The sequence below is a fragment of the Nerophis ophidion genome, linkage group LG01, assembly GCF_033978795.1.
Source record: "Nerophis ophidion isolate RoL-2023_Sa linkage group LG01, RoL_Noph_v1.0, whole genome shotgun sequence".
In the NCBI taxonomy this organism is placed as follows: domain Eukaryota; kingdom Metazoa; phylum Chordata; class Actinopteri; order Syngnathiformes; family Syngnathidae; genus Nerophis; species Nerophis ophidion.
In genome coordinates, this window is record NC_084611.1 from 41,365,910 (window position 1) to 41,390,939 (window position 25,030).

The 25,030-nt window shown below is 43.4% G+C and overlaps 1 protein-coding gene across 3 annotated transcripts in view; it reads left to right on the forward strand.

The window, feature by feature from the left end:
* The window catches only part of ksr2 (kinase suppressor of ras 2), a 262,478-nt gene extending 238,769 nt beyond the window's left edge, over positions 1-23,709 (forward strand). For all 3 annotated transcript variants that reach the window (XM_061903162.1, XM_061903171.1, XM_061903178.1), the window contains 3 exons: positions 2,506-2,640; positions 8,603-8,732; positions 21,040-23,709. In XM_061903162.1, the coding sequence (XP_061759146.1) occupies positions 2,506-2,640; positions 8,603-8,732; positions 21,040-21,186 (412 nt within the window). In that variant the 3' untranslated portion in view covers positions 21,187-23,709. The remainder of the gene's footprint in view (positions 1-2,505; positions 2,641-8,602; positions 8,733-21,039) is intronic.
* Positions 23,710-25,030: the final 1,321 nt, after the last annotated feature.

Sequence of the window (25,030 nt, forward strand, 5' to 3'; positions counted from 1 at the left end):
AAAGCGGGCTTCGATACACATCTTAAAACAACCTCCTCTCAACCTCACTTTTTTTTCCGCAAAAAATGTTTATCATAAGGTCAACAATATTTGCTTCCAACTCCGTTTATAAGGACTCGTTCTTTGGTCATTTCAGACAAAAACTACCGTATTTTTCGGATACGTCGCACCGGCCGAAAATGCATAATAAAGAAGGAAAAAAAACAGATATACGTCGCACTGGAGTATAAATCGCGTTTTGGGGGGACATTTATTTGATAAAACCCAACACCAAGAATAGACATTTGAAAGGCAATTTAAAATAGATAAAGAATAGTGAACAACAGGCTGAATAAGTGTACGTTATATGAGGCATAAATAACCAACTGAGAAGGTGCCTGCTATATTTACGTAACATATTATAGTAAGAGTCATTCAAATAACTATAACATATAGAACATACTATATGTTTACCAAACAATCTGTCACTCCTAATCGATAAATCCCATGAAATCTTCTTCCTCGATGACGCTTCTAAACAACTCTGCCAACTCCAAAGGTATGCGCCGCTTCCTCTTGTCGTTTTCTGTTGCATATTTCACTACCTCCAGCTTGTAATCTGCAGTACATGATTTCCTTTTCGGTGCCATTGTTGTTCAGCCCTTCTCAGTTTTTGTAAGTTACCGCCGACGATGAAATTATCAATTTTAATAGCTACGGCAGTAGCCGCCGAATTCTTAGTGGTTGACGTGTGTGTGCCGATTGCTGACGTGTGTGTGACGATTGCTGACATTTTCTTCGTCTCTTCCGCGAATGAGATAAATAATATTATTTGATATTTTACGGTAATGTGTTAATAATTTCACACATAAGTCGCTCCGGAGTATATGTCGCACCCCCGGCCAAACTATGAAAAAAACTGCGACTTATAGTCCGAAAAATACGGTACATGAAAAGTTTCCTATTGTGCAAAAGTGACAAGTGAGGGCGTGTTTTTGATTTTACTAATGTAATCTTGATGACTAATCCTGGTTTTTTTATTAAATTTCAAATCTGGAATACCGTACTTCCTCGAATTGCTGCCGGGGCGCTAATTAATTTAAAACCTCTTCTCCCTCCGGCGCTTACCAAAGGCATCCGGTAAATTTAGGCCTGCGCTTATAAATTTGAGTGTAATTTAAGGATACCATCATGAAAAGCACATTTAATTAGAAAAAAAAATGTTATTATGGTCTTACCTTTACTTATAAATTAAGTCCATGCGCAGCTCCTTCTGATCAAAAGCATCGATAACTTCTTTATAAAAGTCTTCCTTATCTTTCTTCAGTTTTAAAAGTCTCTCTGTCTCGATGGAGATCTTCCTTTATTACCTCCTGCTTCGATTGAAAGTCCAGTTTAGAAACTGTTTTATTTTAGATATGTAATCCTCCATGTTAAAGGTGCAAGCGAGAGGAAAAAATAAACAATCGCTGCTCACTCTTGCTGCTTGTTGTCACTTCTTCTGCAGCCGAGTTGTCGCAAGAAGGATTACTAGCGCCCTCTACCACCAGGAGGCGGGAGTCATTTAATGACTCATATTTGACACACGCAGCTACGGTATATTAATAAAAAATAGCTGCTTACTGTTCTTTTTAGCATATTCAATAGCTTGGACCTTAAATCCTACTGAATAGCTCTTGATCTTCTTCCCTTTATGCGATTTTAAATGATTGAAATCATCCTCCATTTTGAAAATGATGACAGGTGAAGTGTCACTCATGACGTGACGAGTTTGACCCGGCGGAAATACTAGGCTTATGCTAATTATTTGGCGAAACGAGTTTGACCAGGCGGAAATTCTAGACTTGCGCTAATAAAAATATTTTGCGAAACGAGTTTGACCCGGCAGTAATTCTAGGCAGGTGCATATTATATACCCGGCGGCAATTCAAGGAAATACGGTATGTCCAAAATCCCTGTCTTAACTTTTTCTTGGAGAGTTACCTTACACCTTCCATCAATTTTCCTCCCCTACTGCAACCCCGGCTCTCACTCGGGAAACTCGACAGAAATGTTGCAAGCCTAATCCTGAGGCACAAATAACTCGTTAGCATTAAAGGCACACACGCATAAATACTGCGGCGCCTCTGACAGGTATTTAAAACAGGTAAAATAAAAATTAAAAAACACGACAATGTCTCTTCCGCATGCTCTTTAATACTGACTCGGTGGCCTCGTGGTTAGAGTGTCCGCCCTGAGATCGGTAGGTTCAAGGTACCAAAGACTATAAAAATGTGACCCATTACCTCCCTGCTTGACACTCGGCATCAAGGGTTGGAATTGGGGGTTGAATCACCAAAAATGATTCCCGGGTGCGGCCACCGCTGCTGCCCACTGCTACCCTCACCTCCCAGTGGGTGATCAAGGGTGATGGGTCAAATGCAGAGAATAATTTCGCCACACCTAGTGTGTTTGTGTGTGTGTGACAATCATTGCTACTTTAACTTTTGACTTTAACAAACAAATGTGTGCTTGTTTGCCGCGTAGCCGCCGAGAAGACAAGCTGAGGATCCCGAACGGCTGGTTGTGTCACTTGGCTCCAGAGATCATCCAGCAGCTCTCTCCGGACACCGAGGAGGACAAGCTTCCCTTCTCCAAGCAGTCAGACGTCTTCGCCTTTGGGTAAGTAAAAACATCCCCGCCTCCCCGACGCCATTCTTTATTTTTGTCCCTGCACGTGTGGAGCATTACCAGCTGAGCCAAGACTCGGCCTTGCAGCTTTAGATGCGGCTGCCCGAGCGAATCAGACGAGCAATTTAAGCCTGTCAGCCTGGCTCAGATGAGGCAGTGGGGGTCCTTGCAGCTGTTTTGGTGCGACGGAACCTTAGGATCAGTATTGATTTCCCACTCAGTCCACGGTAAAGGGACAGGGAGTGGGCACTCTACCTTGCTATGCACCGAGTTAAGTTAAAGGCCTACTGAAACCCACTACTACCGACCACAAAGTCTGATAGTTTATATATCAATGATGAAATCTTAACATTGCAACACATGCCAATACGGCCTTTTTAGTTTACTAAATTGCAATTTTAAATTTCGCGCGAAGTATCCTGTTGAAAACGTTGCGGTATGATGACGCGCGCGCGTGACGTCACGGATTGTAGCGGACATTTTGTTCCAACCCCGATCCCAGCTATAAGTTGTCAGCTTTAATTGCATAATTACACAGTATTCTGGACATCTGTGTTGCTGAATCTTTTGCAATTTGTTCAATTAATAATGGAGACGTCAAAGAAGAAAGGTGGGAGGCTGTGTATTGCGGCTGCCTTTAGCAACACAAACACAGCCGGTGTTTCCTTGTTTACATTCCCTAAAGATGACGGTTAAGCTTCACTATGGAACAGAGTGGTCAAGCGAACATGGTTCCCTACCACATGTCAACCGGCAGGTTTCGGTGAGAAAATTGTGGTAATGTGTCGGCTCTTACCGTAGACATGAGCAGAGAGCTTGCGTCGTTCCTCGTGCACCTGTCAAAGAGGCAGCTCCGACCGGCCGCCCCCGAAGGTGTGATGCTTCCACCGTGGAGGGTCACTGTCGAGAAACGTGGCTTCCCACACAGCAGGAGACTCCTATAGGGATCCTCCCTCAGAGACACTGGCAGTCACCACACCCGTGGCCACACCCCTCTGACTTTCAGGTACGACCATATGATCTCACTAAAACACGAGTGACACAATAAGCAGATAAGGATTTTCCAGAATTATCCTAGTAAATGTGTCTAATAACATCTGAATCGCTCCCACTCGTCTTTTTTATTTTCTTTATTTATTTATTTATTTTTTCTTGTAGTCCTTCACTCTCATTTTCCTCATCCACAAATCTTTCATCCTCGCTCAAAATAATGGGGAAATCGTGGCTTTCTCGGTCCGAATCGCTCTCGCTCCTGGAGGCCATGATTGTTAACAATGTGAGGATGTGAGGAGCTCCATAACCCGTGATGTCACGCGCACATCGTCTGCTACTTCCGCTAGAGGCAAGGCTTTTTTATTAGCGGCCAAAAGTTGCAAACTTTATCGTCGATGTTCTCTACTAAATCCTTTCAGCAAAAATATGGCAATATCGCGAAATGATCAAGTATGACACATAGAATGGACCTGCTATCCCCGTTTAAATAAGAAAATCTCATTTCAGTAGGCCTTTGAGTCTCAATTATTTTCTGCCATCATCCCGCCGGGGGACACCTTAAAGTCACGGTCGTGCATGATGGCAGATGGAAGTCCTTTTATTAAGGAACTGGGCAGGCACAGTGCAGGCAATGTTTGAAGTCTCATTAAGAGAGTGACTGTAGAGCAGGGGTGGGCATTACGTCGATCGCGATCGACTGGTCGATCTCGGAGGGTGTGTCAGTCGATCTCAAGCCAGGCATTAAAAAATATACATTAAAATGAGCAATCATCAATCATACCAAGACTTCACTTTCGTCAGTTGTTTGACATTCTCGGCACCCGAGGATCTTGTGAGATGACGCTGGCTGCTGAAAAAAATCACTAACAGGGCGGACGCAGAGAAACACATTTTATTTCTAGAGACTCCGTACCTACTGTCAAAACTCTAAAGACCGACTGCACAGTTCCTGTCTTCACCATAAAAGACCTGTTTCATCCTGCCTGTGCTAACAAAATAAGACTCTCAGAAAGCTAGCGTGCACAAGCTAGCAAGCTACGGAGTTTGATGCCAATGCATTTCTCCCCCGCCCTCAGCGACCGCTTTCTCACTTGCTTGCCCACCCGCACACTCACTGACGTCACTCACCTGCTGCCAGACATTAAAGGGCCACACACATATGCTACTCTCATAACAAAGTGTTTAAAAACGAGTATGCAAGTTGGACAAATCAATCAATCAATCAATGTTTATTTATATAGCCCCAAATCACAAATGTCTCCAAGGACTGCACAAATCATTACGACTACAACATCCTCGGAAGAACCCACAAAAGGGCAAGGAAAACTCACACCCAGTGGGCAGGGAGAATTCACATCCAGTGGGACGCCAGTGACAATGCTGACTATGAGAAACCTTGGAGAGGACCTCAGATGTGGGCAACCCCCCCCTCCCCCCCCCCCCCTCTAGGGGAAAATGAGGTGCCAAATCCAACCACTTTCATGTGGTATTGGACAGAAAGGAGGACTTTTTTTTTCCTCCATTTGAAAATGCGGACGTTATCAGCACCGCTGTCTAATTCCAATCAATGCAAGTCATCAGAATCAAATACACCAACTTATATTCTTGTCTTCATGAAAGAAAGGAATCTATGTGTGTTAAACATGCTTGTATTATCATTAAACACCATTAACTTGTTAACAAAAATGTATTTTTCATAAATAAATAAATATAAATTATAAATAGGAATGAGGTAGATCTCCTCGACTTGGTCTATTGAAAAGTAGCTCACCTGCAGAAAAAGTGTGAGCGCCCCTGCTGTAGAGGTTGCCCTCTAGTGGGTTCTTCAGACCGCCACACACTACCAGGAATTCAGGGTATAACACTGTTTTATTTGGTTCTCACAAGGTGCGAGCCATTTGCTTTCCAGCAACAAGTCTTAGGAACTAGGCAGGCACAGTGCAGGCAATGTTCGAAGTCTCATTTGAGCATTCCTGGTTTTCTCATACGTTTACAAGACATTTGTTTGGTTTTCGTAACTATAGTGGCCAGCAAGCAGCTCCGAAAAGATCTGTTTTCAGCTGCGGTTGTAATAGACATTTCCACCACTCATGGCAGTAATGATGTGGTACTGCTGGTCTTGCTGTCCCCCGTCCGGACCTGAGGACGGCATGGTGTTGTGAATGGATCAAGGACGACGCCGGTTAGGAATTCGTGAAACAAGCCTCGGACTGGAACTGCAGCTTCTGGGCCTGATATTACCGTATTAAAAGGCACACTGCCGATGAGCAGCGCGCCTTTAAATCCGGTGCGCCCTATGGTCCGGAAAATACGATAATATCAGGCCAATAAGTTGCAGTTATGGCTGCTTATGTGGACACTTATACTGCCATCTGGTGGTGTCAGAAGAGTATAACATAAATTGGAATTAGGGGGAAAAAAGTGTAAAAATAATAAATAGCATGTCACTACACATGAAGTACACGTTTGATGGATGGATGGATGGATGTCACTACACATGAAGTACACATTTGTGTACTTATGGACTAAGTACATCTTGTAAAAAAATGATGTTTCGTTTGTATTCTAATTAGGGTCCAATAAGCCCAAATATCAAATAAGAAAAATCCTGTAAACAAACAGCTTGGACCTTAAGGGGTTAATGTCATTGTTACTTCTTGCAGATGAAAAGAACTACAGCATCTATCCATCCATCTTCTTCCACTTATCCAAGGTCGGGTTGCGGGGGCAGCAGCCTAAGCAGGGAACCCCAGACTTCCCTTTCCCCAGCTACTTGGTCCAGCCCCTCCCGGGGGATCCCGAGGCGTTCCCAGGCCAGCTGGGAAACATAGTCTTCTCAACGTGTCCTGGGTCTTCCCCATGGCCTCCTACCGGTCAGACGTGCACTAAGCACCTCCTTAGGGAAACGTTCGGGTGGCATCCTGACCAGATGCCCGAACCATCTCATCTGGCTCCTCTCCATGTGTAGGAGCAGTGGCTTTACTTTGAGCTCCCCCCGGATGGCAGAGCTTCTCACCCTATCTCAAAGGGAGAGCCCCGCCACCCGGCGGAGGAAACTCATTTGGGCCACTTGTACTCGTGATATTGTCCTTTTGGTCACAACCCAAAGCTCATGACCATAGGTGAGGATGGGAACGTAGATCGACCAGCAAATTGAGAGCTTTGCCTTCTGGCTTAGCTCAGATCCAGATCGATCTAGCGTCCGCATTACTAAAGACGCCGCATCGATCCACCTGTCGATCTCACCATCCACTCTTCCCTCACTCGTGAACAAGACTCCGAAGTACTTGAACTCCTCCACTTGGGGCAGGGTTTCCTCCCCAACGTGGAGATGGGACTCCACCCTTTTCCGGGCCAGAACCATGAACTCGGACATGGAGGTGCTGATTTCCATCCCAGTCGCTTCACACTCGGCTGCGAACCGACCCTTGGAGAGCTGAAGATCCTGGCCAGATGAAGCCATCAGGACCACAATATGTGCAAAAAGCAGAGACCTAATCCTGCAGCCACCAAACCGGATCCCCTCAACACCCTGACTGCGCCTAGAAACTTTGTCCATAAAAATTATGAACAGAATGGGTGACAAAGGGCAGCCTTGGCGGAGTCCAACCATCACTGTAAACATGTCCGACTTACTGCCTGCAATGCGGACCAAGCTCTGACACTGATCGTACAGGGAGCGAACCGCCACAATCAGACAGTCCGATACCCCATACTCTCTGAGCAGTCCCCACAGGACTTCCCGGGGGACACGGTCGAATGCCTTCTCCAAGTCAACAAAGCACCAGGAACTACAGTACATATTGGAATTGGTTTTGTATGAAAGTCAAGTTGTGGTGTTTTTGGACTTGCAGGCTGTATTTCAAGAAGAAGGATTGAATTTTCTCACATCGAGTGCTCCTGAACAGGGTTTACGTACAACCGTTCTTTAATTAAAAGTCACTTTACATTTTCAGGCAAGTTCAATAGGAAAAAGATTGATCTTCAGAAAATGCGGACTCACACCTAGAGCCCCACTCAGCTTCTCCAGCACACCAAATGTTAATTCAAAGTTGATCAAATTGTCAGAGTGAGTTTGTGACGAACCCCAAGATGCTGAGTTGGAGGCAGGCATAGAATAAGAAAACATGGTTTTAATTTACACAAAACCAAACAAAAGGGTACAAACAAAAAGCGCGCACAAGGCGGATAACAAACTAAAAGAGCTAGCATGGGAGCTAGAAGATAACGAACTATGCTATGAACAAACAAATCTGTAAGCAGGGAACAAAAGACAATAAGCTATAAACAGCTACCAAATATAGCTTACCGCTACGCTGCAACGACACAACACGACATGACATGACAGGAGCGACAATACAATACAATAATCCAGCACACGACTGGAGGACAAAACAGGTTCAAATAGGAGCGGGCTGATTGACACCAGGTGTGGCCAGGTGCCAATCAGCAGCAGCTGAGGGGAAACAGTGCTCAGGAAAAAAAAAGGAAACAGACAAAATAAGAGCGCTGACAGGAAACAGACAGGAAAAACTAAAACATGGCCACACTGTCACGGACAAGCCCGACACAAATGTTCATGCTGTACTGCCATGACTGAGTCGTTGGTGGGGGCGGAGCCTGTGCTCTTTGACAGCAAAGGCACATGTGGTGTTGGGTGATGGCATCGGCGCACAAGGTCCAGCTGCTCCGTAAGCCCCCGTGCCACCTGGAGGTCACCCCTGGAGAACTTTTGCATATTCATCAGCTATCACTTCCTTCTATTTTTAGCACTCTCTAATGTGACTTTTGGGGGGGGGGGGGGGGGGGGGGTTCGTTATAAATGCTAATATCGTGAGCGGTAATTCAAAATGTGTTGTTTCTGTAGACAGAAAAAAGAAATTGAGGCTAATGTCATCAAGGAGAACCTGGAGAACCTGCTCCAGTTTTCAAACTTGAAGGTGTGTTGTGTGCCCGGCAGGACCATTTGGTACGAGTTACACGCACGTGAGTGGCCTTACAAGAGTCAGCCCGCTGAGGTGATGGTGTGGCAGATTGGCAGCGGCATGAAGCCCAACCTGGCGCACAGCGGCATGGGCAAGGAGATCCTGGTAAGGGGGTTCCTATTCTTTTGTCCCCGAGTGGAACACATGGAAGCGGCTTAGCACCGTGGGAATAGAACTTGGCTTTTCCACCTTTCCCAGCCCAGTAACTTCAAAATCAAAATCAATGATCTGTTCCAGGGTCAAACTGTGGCCTTCAAAAAAACTTGTTTTCACATTTGAACATTCTTCATTGTCACACAGTCATTATTGTCATTATCATTATTATTGTTATTATTATTATTATTATTATTATTATCATTGGAGTTTATAACAATACTAAGATGAAAACAATTTTAGTTTTGGACTTAGGTGAAATAATAATGCATCAGAACTTACTTTTGTTAGTTTTTTTAAATAATAATAGTAGTAATAACAAGTTTACAACTACTATTACTAATACATATATTACTATTCTGAATGTTGCTGGGCCGGGTTCGGTTTTGGAATTGGAATTGTATTATTATGGTATGATTGTGTATTATTTTGTCTGACTGATTAATTTAAATATGTGTATATATATATATATAAGCGTAGCGCCACCCCAAAGGGAATAAGCGGTAGAAAATGGATGGATGGATATACCTACGTATGCATGTGTGTGTATGTATGTATGTATGCATGTGTGTGTATGTATGTATGTATGTATATATATATATATATATATATGTATATATGTATATATATGTTTATATATATATATATATACATATATACATATATATATATACATATATATATATATACATATATACATATATATATATACATATATATATACATATATACACCGTATCTCCTTGAATAGCTGCCAGGCATGTAATATGCGCCTGCCTTGAATTACTGCCGGGTAAAACTCATTCACCAAATTCATGAGCGCATGCTTACTTAAACCGCCGGCTAAAAACTGTGACGCTTCCCCTGCCGACATTTTCAAAATGGCAGAGGAATTTATTTTTGCTATTACTGTGTGTAAACCAGGGGTCTTGTTCCACAGGAACCCCTCATGAAACAGTTCTGTAGAGATGAAGTAGTCTTGGAATTTTTCCCACACACACATATATACATACATACAGTGAGAGTAAAAAGTATTTGATCCCTTGCTGAATTTGTTGGTTTGCCCACTAATAAAGACATGATCATTCTATACTTTTAATGGTAGATGTATTCTAACATGGAGAGACAGAATATGAAAACGAAAATCCAGAAAATAACTTTCAAGAATATATTTTAATTCATTTGTATTTCATTGAGGGAAATAAGTATTTGATCCCTCTAGCCAAAAGCAGTTAATACTTGGTGGCAAAGCCTTTGTTTGCAAGCACAGCGGTCAGACGTTTGTGGTAGTTAACCACAAGGTTAGCACACATATCAGGGGGAATTTTGGCCCACTCTTCTTTGCAGATCCTCTCGAGATCATTCAGGTTGGTGGGCTGTCGCTTGGCAACTCGGACCTTCAGCTCCCTCCATAGATTTTCAATAGGATTGAGGTCCAGAGACTGGCTGGGCCACTCCATGACCTTAATATGGTTCTTCTTGAGCCACTCCTTTGTTGCCTTTGCTGTATGCTTTGGATCGTTGTCATGTTGGAAGACCCAACCACGGCCCATTTTCAGCTTCCTGGCAGAGGGGAGGAGGTTGTCCCTCAAGACTGCATGGTACATGGCTCCATCCATCTTCCCACTGATGCGGTGTAGTAGCCCTGTGCCCTTGGCAGAGAAACACCCCCAAAACATAATGCTTCCACCTCCATACTTGATGGTGGGCACAGTGTTCTTTAGGTCATAGGCAGCATTTTTCTTTCTCCACACACGACGTGTAGAGTTTAGGCCAAATAGTTCAATTTTGGTCTCGTTTGACCATAGAACCTTCTCCCAATCAGTTTGTGCATCTTTGAGGTGATCATTGGCATACTTTAGGTGGGCCTCCACATGTGCCTTCTTAAGCAGGGGTACCTTTCGGGCACTGCAGGATTTTAACCCATTCCGTCGCAAAGTGTTGCCAACTTTTTTCCTGGTGACTGTGGTCCCAGCTGCCTTGAGGTCATTCACTAACTCCTGCTGAGTGGTTGCAGGACGATTTCTCACGGTTCTCATGATCATTGCAACCCCACGAGGTGAAATCTTCTGTGGAGCACCACATCAAGGTCTGTTGATGGTCATGTTATACTTTTTAAATTTTCTAACAGTTGCACCAATGGTTGTTACTTTGATTCCCAGCATCTTGCTAATGTTTTTGTAGCCCATTCCAGATTTGTGCAGGTCAACAATCCTGTCTCTGAGGTCCTGAGAGAGTTCTTTTGTCTTACCCATGTTGGAGAGCTTGGAATCTGTCTGAGTCTCTCATCAGGTGTCTTTTATACAGGTGATTAGTTAGAACAGGTGTCTTCAATTCAGTCTTCAATTCCCAAATTGATTGGGAGTGTCTAACTGCTCTGTGAAAGCCAGAAATCCTACTCCACACTAGGGGATCAAATACTTTTTTCCCTCAATTAAATACAAATCAATTAAAATATATTCCTTAAAGTTATTTTCTGGATTTTCTTTTTGATATTCTATCTCACCATGTTTAAATACATCTACCATTAAAAGTATAGAATGATCATGTCTTTATTAGTGGGCAAACCAACAAAATCAGCAAGGGATCAAATACTTTTTACTCTCACTTGTATATATAAATACATATATATTTATATATACATAAGACATCAATAATAATAATAATTATTATTGTTGTAATAATTAAATACAAACAGTATAAATAACAATAATTTAATACAATACTGTTAATAATAATTAAATATAATTATTCATATTAATGTTATTATTGAAGTTGTTAATTACAAAATGTATGATAATAATATGATAAAAAACGAATATTATAAACAATAATGATTATACAATAATTATTGGTATTGTATAATATTATAATGACAATACATATATAATAAGGAAGATGACAATAAAAAACATGAATAATTAATATAATTATTATTTTTGTTGTAATCATAAAAATAAAAACATTATGAGTAACAATACATTTAATAATATAATAATGTTAATCATATTTAAATATGAATAATTACAATTATATTATTGTTGGTGTTATTATGACGATAAGAAAAAATACAAATATAATACTAATCTTAATATTAATAAATTATATATATTCTATATTACAACACACAGAGATCAATATCAATGCACAAATTTGAGTTTAGTGAACAGATCTACGTTATTTGCAGGAGTTACGTTGCGAGACCACCCTTCGATAGGAATAATAAATCTATATATAAGTCATAAAAATATGACATTCTAATAAAGTCTGGATTATACGATGGCAGCGTCGTACGCTACTTCTCCTCTGATTTCCATCAACGTTTGCAATTAAAGGGAGAGTTTTACATATTAGATTAAAATCAGCGCCAATAATTCCCCCCGTCTGGCATCTTTAGAATTACTATTGTTCTCTGGTGGCATATTCTTGCATGAATGTACCGTAAATGTACTCACCAATGATAAATAAGGGCCTATTTTTGGAGTGAAAAGGCGCAAATCGGTGAATATGCCAGGATGTAAATACAGAACATACTTTCATGGCTGTCTTGAGTTTCCAATACTTTCTACAACTTTTGTTTTTTTTTTGTGATAGAGTGAATGGAGCACATACTTGTTGGTCACAAAAAACATTCATGAAGTTTGCTTTTTTTATTAATTTATTATGGCTCTCCTGAAAATGTGAGCAAATGTGCTGGGTCAAACGTATACATACAGCAATGTTAATATTTGCTTACATGTTCTTTGGCAAGTTTCACTGCAATGAGGCACTTTTGGTAGCCATCCACAAGATTCTGCTTGAATTTTGTACCACTCCTTGTGACACAATTGGTGCAGTTCAGCTAAATGTGTTGGTTTTCTGACATGGACTGGTCTGACATCACACGTACAAATATAAGACCTTCTGGAGGAAAGTTATTGGGTAGATGAAACAAAAATGTAGATGTTTGGCCACAATACCCAGCAATATGTTTGGAGGAGAAAAGGTGAGGCCTTTAATCCCAGGAACACCACACCTACCATCAAGCATGCTGGTGGTAGTATTATGCTCTGGGTGTGTTTTGCTGCCAATGGAACTGGTGCTTTACAGAGAGTAAATGGGACAATGGAAAAACATCCAAATTCTTCAGGACAACTGTGACAGTTCTCCAGCCGTCATTATGTGGGTTGCAGTGACGATCGATGCAAGAGGCATAATAGCAGGTTTGACTCCGGTTTATTCTTTCAATAAACAAGTGTTCTTGCCAGTCGGTTGCGCCAATTTCTAGCACGGTGGCCCTTCCTGCTCTGCCCGGCGCGCCTTTCGGTGGCCGGTAGCTCCGTCTTCCGCGGGGGCTCATCTCGCTCTGGGTCGCTCTCGTCGTGTTCGTGATCTTCGTTGTCTGATGTTTCCTCGCCTACTTCTGCCGCGATTGTTCCTCCTTCTCCCCTTTTATACTGCAGCAGAAGATGCAGAGATTGAGAGCAGGTGTGTCGCTTACGCACCTGACTCGGCTTGCTGCAGCGTCGCTCGGAGTGCGCCCCACCTCTCGTGTCAGCCGCATGGTCCGCCTCCTGGCCGCCATCTCGGGTAGGATCACCGTCTCTCCTATTCCGCTGTCGGCTCGTAGGCTCCGTCTCTCCGCATGCCTCCACCGCCAGTTCTAAGCCGGGCTTCAGTCCGGCCGAGCCCAGTCCTCTCCCCCCATCTTTTGAAGAAGCGGAAAAAAACTGGCCCGGCCACTTGTCTTCTTCCTTCCTTGCTCTCTCCTCCTGGCCTTCCTTCGGCATCTTCTCCTTTGAGTTTCCACGGAGAAGTGAGAGTCCATCTTCCTGTGCCATGTCCTTCCCCGCATCTTTCATGGTGGTCTCCTGGTCCCGACTCTGCACAACTTCGCCTATGCCGAGATTTTCATGGCGCAGGTGTTGCCGTGGGGCCGTCGTCATGGCAACCGTTGCTTCTGCACACTCCTCACTTCCCGTGCAGTCCGCTGGGAGAGTGCCGCTGTCCGCTTGGACTTCTTTTTTGCCTCTCATCCTCTCCTCTTCCGTCTTTCTGGCTTTCTATTCATGTATTCTCCTCTTTTCCTCTTCTCGTCTCCTCTTTTCCTCTGCTTGTCTTTCCTGCTCTTTTCTTTTTCTAGTCTTCTAATCCTCTCTTCGTGTTTTACCACCAGGGAGATGAGTTCCTCCTTGGTGAGCATGGAGTACGGTCCCTTGGCATTGCTTTCTTTCACCTCCGTGTTGTCTAGAACTGGACCGAGGAGTCCAGCGTTGTCAGCGGTTTCTCTTGGAATGGCTGAAGGAGGATGCTGTTCCAGGGGACCGAGGGGTTTGTCTGGATGAAGTCTGCACAAAGCCACAGGAGGTACGTCCTTCTTCCGGCCTGCGGCTTCATGAGGCGGACTCCCCTGGTGCGACACAGCCCGACTGTCGTCAGGCGCGGTGTGGGCGTGGTCAGGTTTTGACTCGTTATTTAATGTGCTGGCTGTGGCGGCGAGGGTCTTAGATGGAGGTGCGGGTGCGCGTGCCTTGGAAGATTTACCTCTGGTTTCAGACGCCGCGTCGGGAGATGGGAACACAGGTGGAGATCTGCTCTGAGTTAGAACACTGGCAGTCTTCACCTCCTTGTCTTTATTTTGCTTGGCGATCAGAGCCGGATGCCGTGGGTCTGGGCTGACCACTGCAGTCGTACTTGGAGGCAGAGGAGCCGGTCGCTTCTTTTCATCCACAGAAAGGGCTCTGCTCCCCACTTGACAGCTTTCCAAGACGGCGGCCTCTGTGTCCAGTGTGCTGCCCTTTGACCCGGAAGAAGAGTCAGGATCCTCATCAAAAGGATTGGTGGAAGGAACGCGTGTCAGACTCTCTGAAGGTTCTCTCCCCTTCTCCTCGATCTTTTCTTGGTCCTTCTTCATGAGCTCCTCCTCTTCCTGACTGATAGTTCTGATGACATCTTTGTAATTGTTTTTGTCCTTTTCCACTTGTCGGCCTGTTTCAGGCTCTTGCTCATGTTCACTTCCTGGAATCTTGGCCTCCAACTTGTCACCATCTTCAGTCGCTTCCTGCCATTTGCTGATGTTCTCCCGACTTTTCTTCTTAGCATTCTCAATTTCTTGAGTGTCTTCATTATTTGATTCATCTTCCTCATCATCATCATCTTCATAATCTTTCAGGCTTTCTTTAATTATTTCTTCATCTTTCTCAATTTCTTCAGTTTCTCTACCTTCTTTTCCATCTTTCACTTCTTCCTCATTTTCTTTATCTTCATCATCTTCCCGCATTTCTTCATTCTCAATTTCTTGAGTCTCTTTGACTTTTTCCTTGTCCTCATCATTTCCTTGAATTCCTTCAGGCATTTCTTTTCTCTCAATTTCTTGAGTTCCTGTGCCTTTTTCTTCATCTTCATCTTCTTCTTTATCTTCGTCCTTTTCTTTATATCCAAGGGCTTCTTCTCCTTTCTCAATTTTTTTGAGCTTTTCCATTGTTTGATTCCTCTTCATCATTTTCCCGAATTTCTTCGAGTATTTTCTCTTCTTTCTCAATTTCTTGAGATTCTTTAACTTTTTTTAGCTTCAGATTCTTCTTTATCTTGATCATTTTCTTTATCTTCAAGTGCTTCTTTTTTTATCAATTTCTTGAGTTTTTCCATTGTTTGATTCCTCTTCAACACTTCCCCGAATTTCTTCAAGTATTTTCTCTTCTTTCTCAATTTCTTGAGATTCTTTAAATTTTTATTCAGTTGCCCGCTCCCCTGGCTGTGGTGCAGGCACTGGGGTTTGACATAGTGCAGGACCCGGCACTTCTTGTGGAGCATGTACTTTGGCTTCTTCCCTCTCTGCTGTATTTGTGTTGTCAGCAGGGGGCGCCTCCGCTGCACTGCCGTTCTCATCAACTAGCAGGTCGCACTCGTCCTTCCTCTTCTTGGCCGACAGCTCGCCCTGGTGGTCTGCAGATGTCACTGCTGCTTGTTCAGTTCCGCCTTCCAAGTGGATGGTTTCTGCGCCAGCTTCACCGGTGTCTTCCTCGGCTTTTACTTCGGGGGTGCACTCGCCGCCTCCCCCCATCTGGTCCAACAGCGCTTGTAGCATCTGAATTCGCTGAAGCTTTTCTTCAAGTTGTTTGGTGTAACTTGCGACGAGGGCCCAGATGACGTCATTGTCCTCCGCTTCGGATGGTCTTTGCCCCACGTTGGGCGCCACTGTGACAGTTCTCCAGCCATCATGTGGGTTGCAGTGACGATCGATGCAAGACACATTATAGCAGGTTTGACTCTGGTTTATTCTTTCAATAAACATGTCTTCTTGCCAGTCGGTTGCGCCAATTTGCGCTGGCTCTTCCTGCTCGTCGTGGCGCACCTTTTGGTGGCCGGTAGCTGCATCTTCCGCGGGGGCTCATCTCGCTGTGGGTCGCTCTCGTCGTGTTCCTGATCTTCGTTGTCTGATGTTTCCTCGCCTACTTCTGCTGCGATTGTTGCTTCTTCTCCCCTTTTATACTGCAGCAGAAGATGCAGAGATTCAGAGGAGGTGTGTCACTTACGCACCTGACTCGGCTTGCTGCAGCGTCGCTCGGAGTGCGCCCCACCTCTCGTGTCCGCCGCATGGTCCGCCTCCTGGCCGCCATCTCGGGTAGGACCGCTGTCTGTCCTATCCCGCTGTCGGCTCCGTCTCTCCACAACAACCTAAACTCATCAGCCCGGAGGTTGGGTCTTGGCCGCATTTTTTTGTGATTGAGTGATTGGAGCACGTACTTATTGGTCACAAAAAAACATTAATGAAATGTGGTTCTTTTATGAATTTGTTATGGCTCTAGTGGAAATGTGAGCAAATGTGCTGGGTCAAAAGTATATGTAAAGCAATGTTATTTTTTGGTGGACCCCAACTTAAACAAGTTGAAAAACTAACTCGGGTGTTACCATTTAGTGGTCGATTGTACGGAATATGTACTGTACTAATAAAAGTTTCAATCAATCAATCAAAGTGTACATGTCCCTTGGCAAGTTCCACTGCAATAAGGCACTTTTGGTAGGCATCCACAAGCTTCTGCTTGAGTTTTTGACCACTTTTCAAAATTGGTGCAGTCTAAGTAAATGTGTTGGTTTTCTGACATGTACTTGTTTCTTCAGCATTGTCCACACGTTTAAGTCAGGACTTTGGGAAGGGCCATTCTAAAACCTTCATTCTAGCCTGATTTAGCCATTCCTTTACCACTTTTGACATCAACATCGGCCGTCACTCAAAGCGAGAATGATGATCCTCCTGGTATATCCCTTTATGGAAGATGCCTGTGAGTGATTTTTTTACGTTGGGAGACCCACACGATCCTTGACAGAAATCAGGTCAGGGTCCAGTGGCATGGAATCCAAGACGATCGGCGACCCTTTTCTGCTGCAGCCTTCTCCCGCCATCGCAGCCGTTGGGGTAGTTCTGAAATCTACCGTCTTCCGCCTGCTCCGCCGATGAGGTCTTCACCGTATCCCTGGCTAAGGGGCAGGCAGGTACTAGGACTTTGCCAAGGGCCACCTGGGGTAACAGTAGTAAAGGGGTTAACCTCTTAGTGCCCCAAGCATACTTGCCAACCTTGAGAACTCCGAATTCGGGAGATGAGGTGGGCGGGGTTGGGTGGGGGGGCAGGATTTTGGTGGTAGTGGGGGTGTATATTGTAGCGTCCCGGGAAAGTTAGTGCTGCAAGGGGTTCTGGGTATTTGTCTTTTTGTGTTTATGTTGTGTTCGGTGCGGATGTTCCCCCGAAATGTGTTTGTCATTCTTGTTTGGTGTGGGTTCACAGTGTGGCGCATATTTGTAACAGTGTTAAAGTTGTTTATACGGCCACCCTCAGTGTGATCAGTATGGCTGTTGACCAAGTATGTGTTGCATTCACTTGTGTGTGTCTGTAAAAGCCGCATATATTATGCGACTGGGCCGACACGCTGTTGGTACGGAGGAAATGCGGACATGCCTTTAGGAAACGTGCCTTTAAGGCACGCCCCTAATATTGTTGTCTGTGTGGAAATCGGGAGAAATTCAGGAGAATGGCTGCATTGGGAGATTTTCGGGAGGGGCACTGAAATTTGTGAGTCTCACGGAAAAATCGGGAGAATTGGCAAGCATGGCCCCCAAGACCCTAAAGAGGAAGCCCCACTGCCGGATGCACTTTAACGTCATGCCAAGGACGTGCTTTTGACACACGTATGGGGTCATTGTCCTGTTGGAACACACAACCGCGCCCAAGACCTGGGCTGATGAGTTTAGGTTGTCTTGAAGAATTTGGAGGTTTTTCATTGTCCCATTTACTCTCTGTAAAGCACCAGTTCCATTGGTAGCAAAACAGGCCCATAGCATAATACTACCACCACCATGCTAGACAGTAGGTTGGTGTTCCTGTGATTAAAGGCCTCATTCTTTCTTCCCCAAACATATTGCTGTGTATTGTGGCCAAACATCTCCATTTTTTGTTTCATCTGAGCACAGAACTTTCCTCCAGAAGGTCTTATCTTTGTCCATGTGATGTCAGAAACAAGTCCATGTCAGAAAAGTAAACACATTTAGCTGAACTGCACCAATTTTAATTTTTTTTTGCGTCATTTTCAGTAATGCGGACGCTGAATCGATCCGTTGTGGTAAAGAAAGAGCTGAGCCGTAAGGCAAAGCTCTCATTTTACCGGTCGATCTACGTTCCCATCCTCACCTATGGTCATGAGCTTTGGGTTATGACCGAAAGGATAAGATCACGGGTACAAGCGGCTGAAATGAGTTTCCTCCGCCGTGTGGACGGCGGGGCAGGGCACGCTGGAGCCCTGCACAAGATGGCGGCAAGGAGGCGGAGAAAGCGGCAGAGCGGAGAGGCGGGGCGTGCCGAGAGCGACGCCGCCGCGATCCAATTCAGGTGCGTGGCTCACACACTGGGAAACTATTAACATTTCTCCTTGCGCTGCATAAAAGGGAAGAAGGAGGAGAGGTCAGGGCAGAAGGAGGTGGAGAACCTGAGTACCGAGAGCAACAGACAGCGAGCCGAAGACAGCGACAACGCGGCCGACCGAAAGCGAGCGAGGAGCGAGCAGGAGAGGATCAGCTGAAAAGCGATCCGACCAAAAGACAAAGCTTGTGTTATTAAACAAATAAACAAAAGTCAAACCTGCAAAGCGATGTCCTTTCTTGATGCTCCATGGAACCCGCACGACGACGACAGGAGTCTGTCACACACGGGTACAAGCGGCCCAAATGACTTTCCTCCGCCGGGTGGCCGGTCTCTCCCTTAGAAATAGGGTGAGAAGCTCTGTGATCCGGGAGGAGCTCAAAGTAAAGCTGCTGCTCCTCCACATGGAGAGGAGCCAGATGAGGTGGTTGGGTCATCTGGTCAGGATGCCACCCGAACGCCTCCCTAGGGAGGTGTTTAGGGCGCGTCCGACCGGTAGGAGGCCACGGGGAAGACCCAGGACACGTTGGTAAGATTATGTCTCCCGGCTGGCCTGGGAACCCCTCCGGATCCCCCAGGAGGAGCTGGACGAAGTGGCTGGGGAGAGGAAAGTCTGGGTTTCCCTGCTTAGGCTGCTGCCCCCGCGACCCGACTTTGGATAAGTGGAAGAAGATGGATGCACCAATTTTGTCAAGAGGAGTGGTCAAAAATTCAAGCAGAAGCTTGTGAATGGCAACCAAAAGTGCCTTATTACAGTGACACTTGCCAAGGGACATGTAAGTAAATATTAACATTGCTGTATGTATACTTTTTACCAAGCAGAATTTAGGTTGTCCCGAAGAATTTGGAGGTAAACCCTCCTTTTTCATTGTCCCATTTACTCTCTGTAAAGCACCAGTTCCATTGGCAGCGGAGCATAATACTACCACCACCATGCTTGACGGTATACATGGTGTTCCTGGTATTAAAGGTCTCACCTTTTCTACCAAAAGCGCCTTATTGCAGTGAAACTTGCCAAGGGACATGCAACCAAATATTAACATTTGACCCAGCAGATTGGGTCACATTTTCAGTCGACCCATAATACCTTATTTCCTTGATTTGCCGCCGGGGCGCTAATTAATTTAAAACCTCTTCTCACTCTGGCGTTTACCAAAGGCATGCGGTTAAGGCAAGCATGCGCTAATTATTTTAAAACCTCTTCTCACTCCAGCGCTTACCAAAGGCATGCGGTATTTAGGCCTGCGCTTATAAATTTGAGTGTGATGTAAGGATACCATCATGAAAAGCACATTTAATAAAAAAAACGTTAATACAGTCTTACCTTTACTTATAAATGAAGTCCATGCGAAGCTCCTTTGATCAAAAAGCATCAATAACTTCTTTATAGAAATCTTCCTTATCTTTCTTCAGTTTTAAAAGTCTCTCTGTCTTGATGGAGATCTTCCTTTATTACCTCCTACTTCGATTGAAAGTCCAGTTTAGAAAACTGTTTTATTTTAGATATGTAATCTTCCATGTTAAAAGTGCAAGCGAGAGGAAAAAATGAACGATCGCTGATAACTCTTGCTGCTTGTTGTCACTTCTTCTGCAGCCGAGTAGTCGCAAGAAGGATCACTAGCGCCCTCTACCACCAGGAGGCGGGAGTCATTTGATGAGTCATATTTGACACACGCAGCTACGGTATATTAATAAAACATAGCTGCTTACTGTTCTTTTTAGCATATTCAATAGCTTGGACCTTAAATCCTACTGAATAGCTCTTAATCTTTTTCATTTTATGCGATTTCAAATGATTGAAATCAGCCTCCTCCATTTTGAAAATGATGACAGGTGAAGTGTCACTCGTGACGTGACGAGTTTGACCCGGCGGAAATCTTAGGCATATGCTAATTATTTGACAAAACGAGTTTGACCCGGCGGAAATTCTAGACATGCGCTAATAAAAATAATAATTTGTAAAACGAGCTTGACCCGGCGTTAATCCTGAGCCGGCGGTAATGCTAAGCTTGCGCTAATTATTTTGCGAAAGGAGTTTGACCCGGCAGTAATTCCAGGCAGGCGCATACTATATACCCGGCGGCAATTCAAGGAAATACGGTAAATTCATAAAAGAAGCACACTTCATGGATGTTTTTTGTGACCAACAAGTATGTGCTCCAATCACTCTGCATGTGATTGCCTTTAAGATAATACATTTTTTATTAGGCCATAAATCCTCGTTTAGTTCTTAATGACTTTTCCATAGGCGTGACAGCAAACAACATGACTTATTCATATTCAATAATCACTCATCGCGCCGCGCAAATTAGAAGCAGAGAATGAAAAATAATGAATTTGAGACTTTTCGCGCTGCTTTTGCGTTCCAGGACATCCTGCTGATGTGCTGGGCCTTCCAGCCGGAGGAGCGGCCCACCTTCTCCAAGCTGGTGGATTTGCTGGAGAAGTTGCCAAAGCGCAACCGCCGCCTTTCCCACCCGGGACACTTCTGGAAGTCAGCTGAGTATGTCAAATGAGTCAAGGGACACGCCTTCTCCACCCAAAATAAGACGTTAATTGTACGTTTAAAAAAAAAAGAAAAGCGACACCTCCAGTGTGTCCCGTCATGGAATGTTGGCATGTTGGTGTGTGTCCACATTCCCAATTCTTCTTGTTTTCCCCCCGCCCTAGTGAGAATTTAGCATTTAAAAAAAGAACAAGAAAAAAAATCCCTTCCATGTCATTTTATTTTATTTTTTTTTCATTTTTATTGGATGGATTAACTGTTGTACAGTTCCACGTTTCTTTCCAGAACATTGTCCTGTCCTTCCTTTCTTATGTCTTTTAAGCCTGGGAAACTTTTTTGTTGTTGTTTCTTTGTGTTTTATTTTTATTGTTATTTTAGAGATGTGCCGCTAAGATTCTTCCTATTATCACTAATTAGCATCGCGGATAATTATTTCACTTACTCTTTTATTTGATCAAAAAGGTGACCAACTCACAGGAGGATCGGGCTTCTTTTCTTCTGACTTGCTAACAATGGCTAGCATCCACAAAAATTAGAGATGTCCGATATTATCGGCCGATAATTGCTTTAAAATGTAACATCGGAAATTATCGGTATCGGTTCCAAAAAGTAAAATATGACTTTTTAAAACGCCGCTTTGTACACGTGTAGGATAAACCTTAAGAGCACTGCCGGCCCACTCACATAATACCTAATACTTCTCACACACACAAGTGAATGCAAGGCATACTTGGTCAAAAGCCATGCAAGTGACACTGAGGGTAGCCATATAAACAACTTTAACACTGTTACAAATATGCGCCACACTGTGAACCCACACCAAACAAGAATTACAAACACGTTTCGGGAGAACATCCGCACCGTAACACAACATAAACAGAACACAACAAATACCCAGACTCCATGCAGCACTAACTCTACAATATACACCGCCCTCGACCCTTCCCACCTCAACCTCCAGAGCAGGGGTAGGGAACCTATGTGGCTCTTTTGATGACTGCATCTGGCTCTCGGATAAATCTGAGCTGACATTGCTTGACACGATAAGTAATGAATAATTCCACTTGCAATCACAGTGTTAAAAATAATGTTCAAAATATAAAAAACATGATTATGCATTTTTAATCCATCCATCCTTTTTCAAGAAGTTGCGTTAATGGTAAGAAGTAATTTATTCATTATTGGTTAGTGTGGGGCTTGCCCTCCTGGGGGGTTTTCAGACCGACATGAGAGCCTGTTTCAGGGTTACAATATATTTTTATTTTTCAGTAAGTTTCTCAGTTACTTTTCTAGCAATTGTCTTTTTCTCTTTCGTTCTCGCTTGTGCTCTGGCTCCAGCCCCAACCCTGTCTCTCCTCCTGGCTGCTGCCTATAAACCAGGGGTGTCCAAACTTTTTCCACTGAGGGCCGCAGACTGAAAAATCTAAGCAAGTGGGGGCCATTTTGAGATTTTTTTTAATTTTAAAAACCAACACAGTATATGTATACAAAATATACAATTAGGCCTCCACTCAGGCTTGATCCCGGGGACCCCAAAGGGTTTTGGTCAAAAAAATATTAAAAATGTGTCATTATTCAGTGTTATTTTGTTTTATTATTATTCAAGTTTTAAATCTCCAGATCAACATTAGGTCCATCTGTCAATATGATGATTTTAAAGATTTAAGTTGTATGCTCTTTTTGTCAAAGAAAACCCTGTTTTTTGATCGGGGAAAAAAAACGCAAATCACCCAATATTTTTTTTAAGTGGAATATTTGAGATTATATAATAATTAGAGCCTTAAAAAAGTCAATAACTAATAACACCATGGATTTTGATTCATTATTATTTTTTGAGCAATGACACTTAAAAACAAATCACACTAGAATTATTAGGGATCCAAAAGGGTCCGACTCATTAAAGTGTTAAAAAATAAATTATAATTTTTTTACTGTTTACTTTTAAAACAATAATCTCGAGATCAACTTCAGATCCATCCATCAATTATAAGTTTTATTGTTGTTTATGTTTTTAGTTTGTTCATTTTAGGCCCTTCCTTAAAAAAAACAGCTCATGGCAAACACAAAATATGCAACATTATCCCCAAAAAATATCTCAAAGTGGAACATTTTACATGACTTAGGTGGAGCCTTGAATAGGTCAATAACTCCTAATTATTAGAGTAAACATTGCAACATTTTCTTGTTGCATTTCACCTGTTTGCTCTTTTATATCAATTTTTACATTTAAAAAATGTTTCAATCGTATTTTTAAAATGTGCCGTGGGGCCCTTAAAAATTACCTGCGCGCCGCACTTTGGACACCCCTGCTATAAATAGAGCGACAGGTGATTAGATAACAAGGCCTAGGTGGGCCATTGACGTACCTGTCGCTGATTTCAAGGCCGATCCTGGCAACACCCTGCTTCGCTGCAGGCCCGCTGACCACACCCCCCTCCACAGTTGGCTTCAGAACTGTTATTACAAAGAATAGGAGACCTATTATACTCTAGAAATATTGGTCTTACTTAAAAATGCACGCGTTTAGTTGTGTTTGGTGTTGAAAAAAATATTATATGGCTCTTACGGAAATACATTTTAAAATATTTGGCAATAAAAGGTTCCCAACCCCTGTGATAAAGCATGTCCCAAATTCCAAGCTGCTGTTTTGTGGCATGCTAAAAACAAAAAATGCACTTTGTGACTTCAGTAATAAATATAGTAGTGCCATGTTGGCATTTTTTTTTCCATAACTTGAGTTGATTTATTTTGGAAAACCTTTTTACATTGTTTAATGCATCCAGCTGGGCATCACAACAAAATTAGGCATAATAATGTGTTCATTCCACGACTGTATGTATCGGTATCGGTAATTAGGATTTGGATAATATCGGATTTCGGCAAAAAAAGCCATTATCGGACATCCCTAACAAAAATTGATTGATTGATTGAAACTTTTATTAGTAGATTGCACAGTACAGTACATATTCCGTACAATTGACCACTAAATGGTAACACCCGAATAAGTTTTTCAACTTGTTTAAGTCAGGGACCACGTTAATCAATTCATGGTACAAATATATGCTATCAGCATAATACAGTCATCACACAAGTTAATCATCAGAGTATATTGAATTATTTACAATCCGGGGGCTGGGATGTAGAGGGGGTTAGGTTTGGTTGATATTAGCACTTCAGTCGTCTACAATGATATCATGTGAAAAATGGACATTGAAACAGTGTAGGTCTGACTTGGTAGGATATGTACAGCGAGCAGAGAACATAGTGAGCTCAGAAAGCATAAGAACAAGTATATACATTTGATTATTCAATGTTGGGAGTGCATTCCATTTTGATGTGGCATAGAAAGAGGATGAGTTAAGACCTTTGTTAGATCGGAATTTGGGTTTAACGTGGTTTGTGGAGCTCCCCCTGGTGTTCTGGTTATGGCGGTCATTTACGTTCTGGAAGTAGTTTGACATGTACTTCGGTATCAGGGAGGTGTAGCGGATTTTATAGACCAGGCTCAGTGCAAGTTGTTTGACTCTGTCCTCCACCCTGAGCCAGCCCACTTTGGAGAAGTGCTGTAGGAGTGAGGTGTGATCTGGGGTGGAATTCTAGAAACAACCTGATTAGCTTGTTTTTGAGGACCAGTCATGGATAATTTAGAGTGAAAAGCAAATTTTATTTTCACTCGCATACAATACATTCTAACTTGGATTGTTTCCCTGGCTCGGAGACTCTCCCGAAGGACAGTGCAGCGAAGACACAACAAACTGTCCTTTTTGTCTCTCATGGACACACACCTGTTGTTGTTGACTTTGGACTAGCGACTGCACAAGATCAAGGCCGCGGAACAGAGACACACTGCAGGC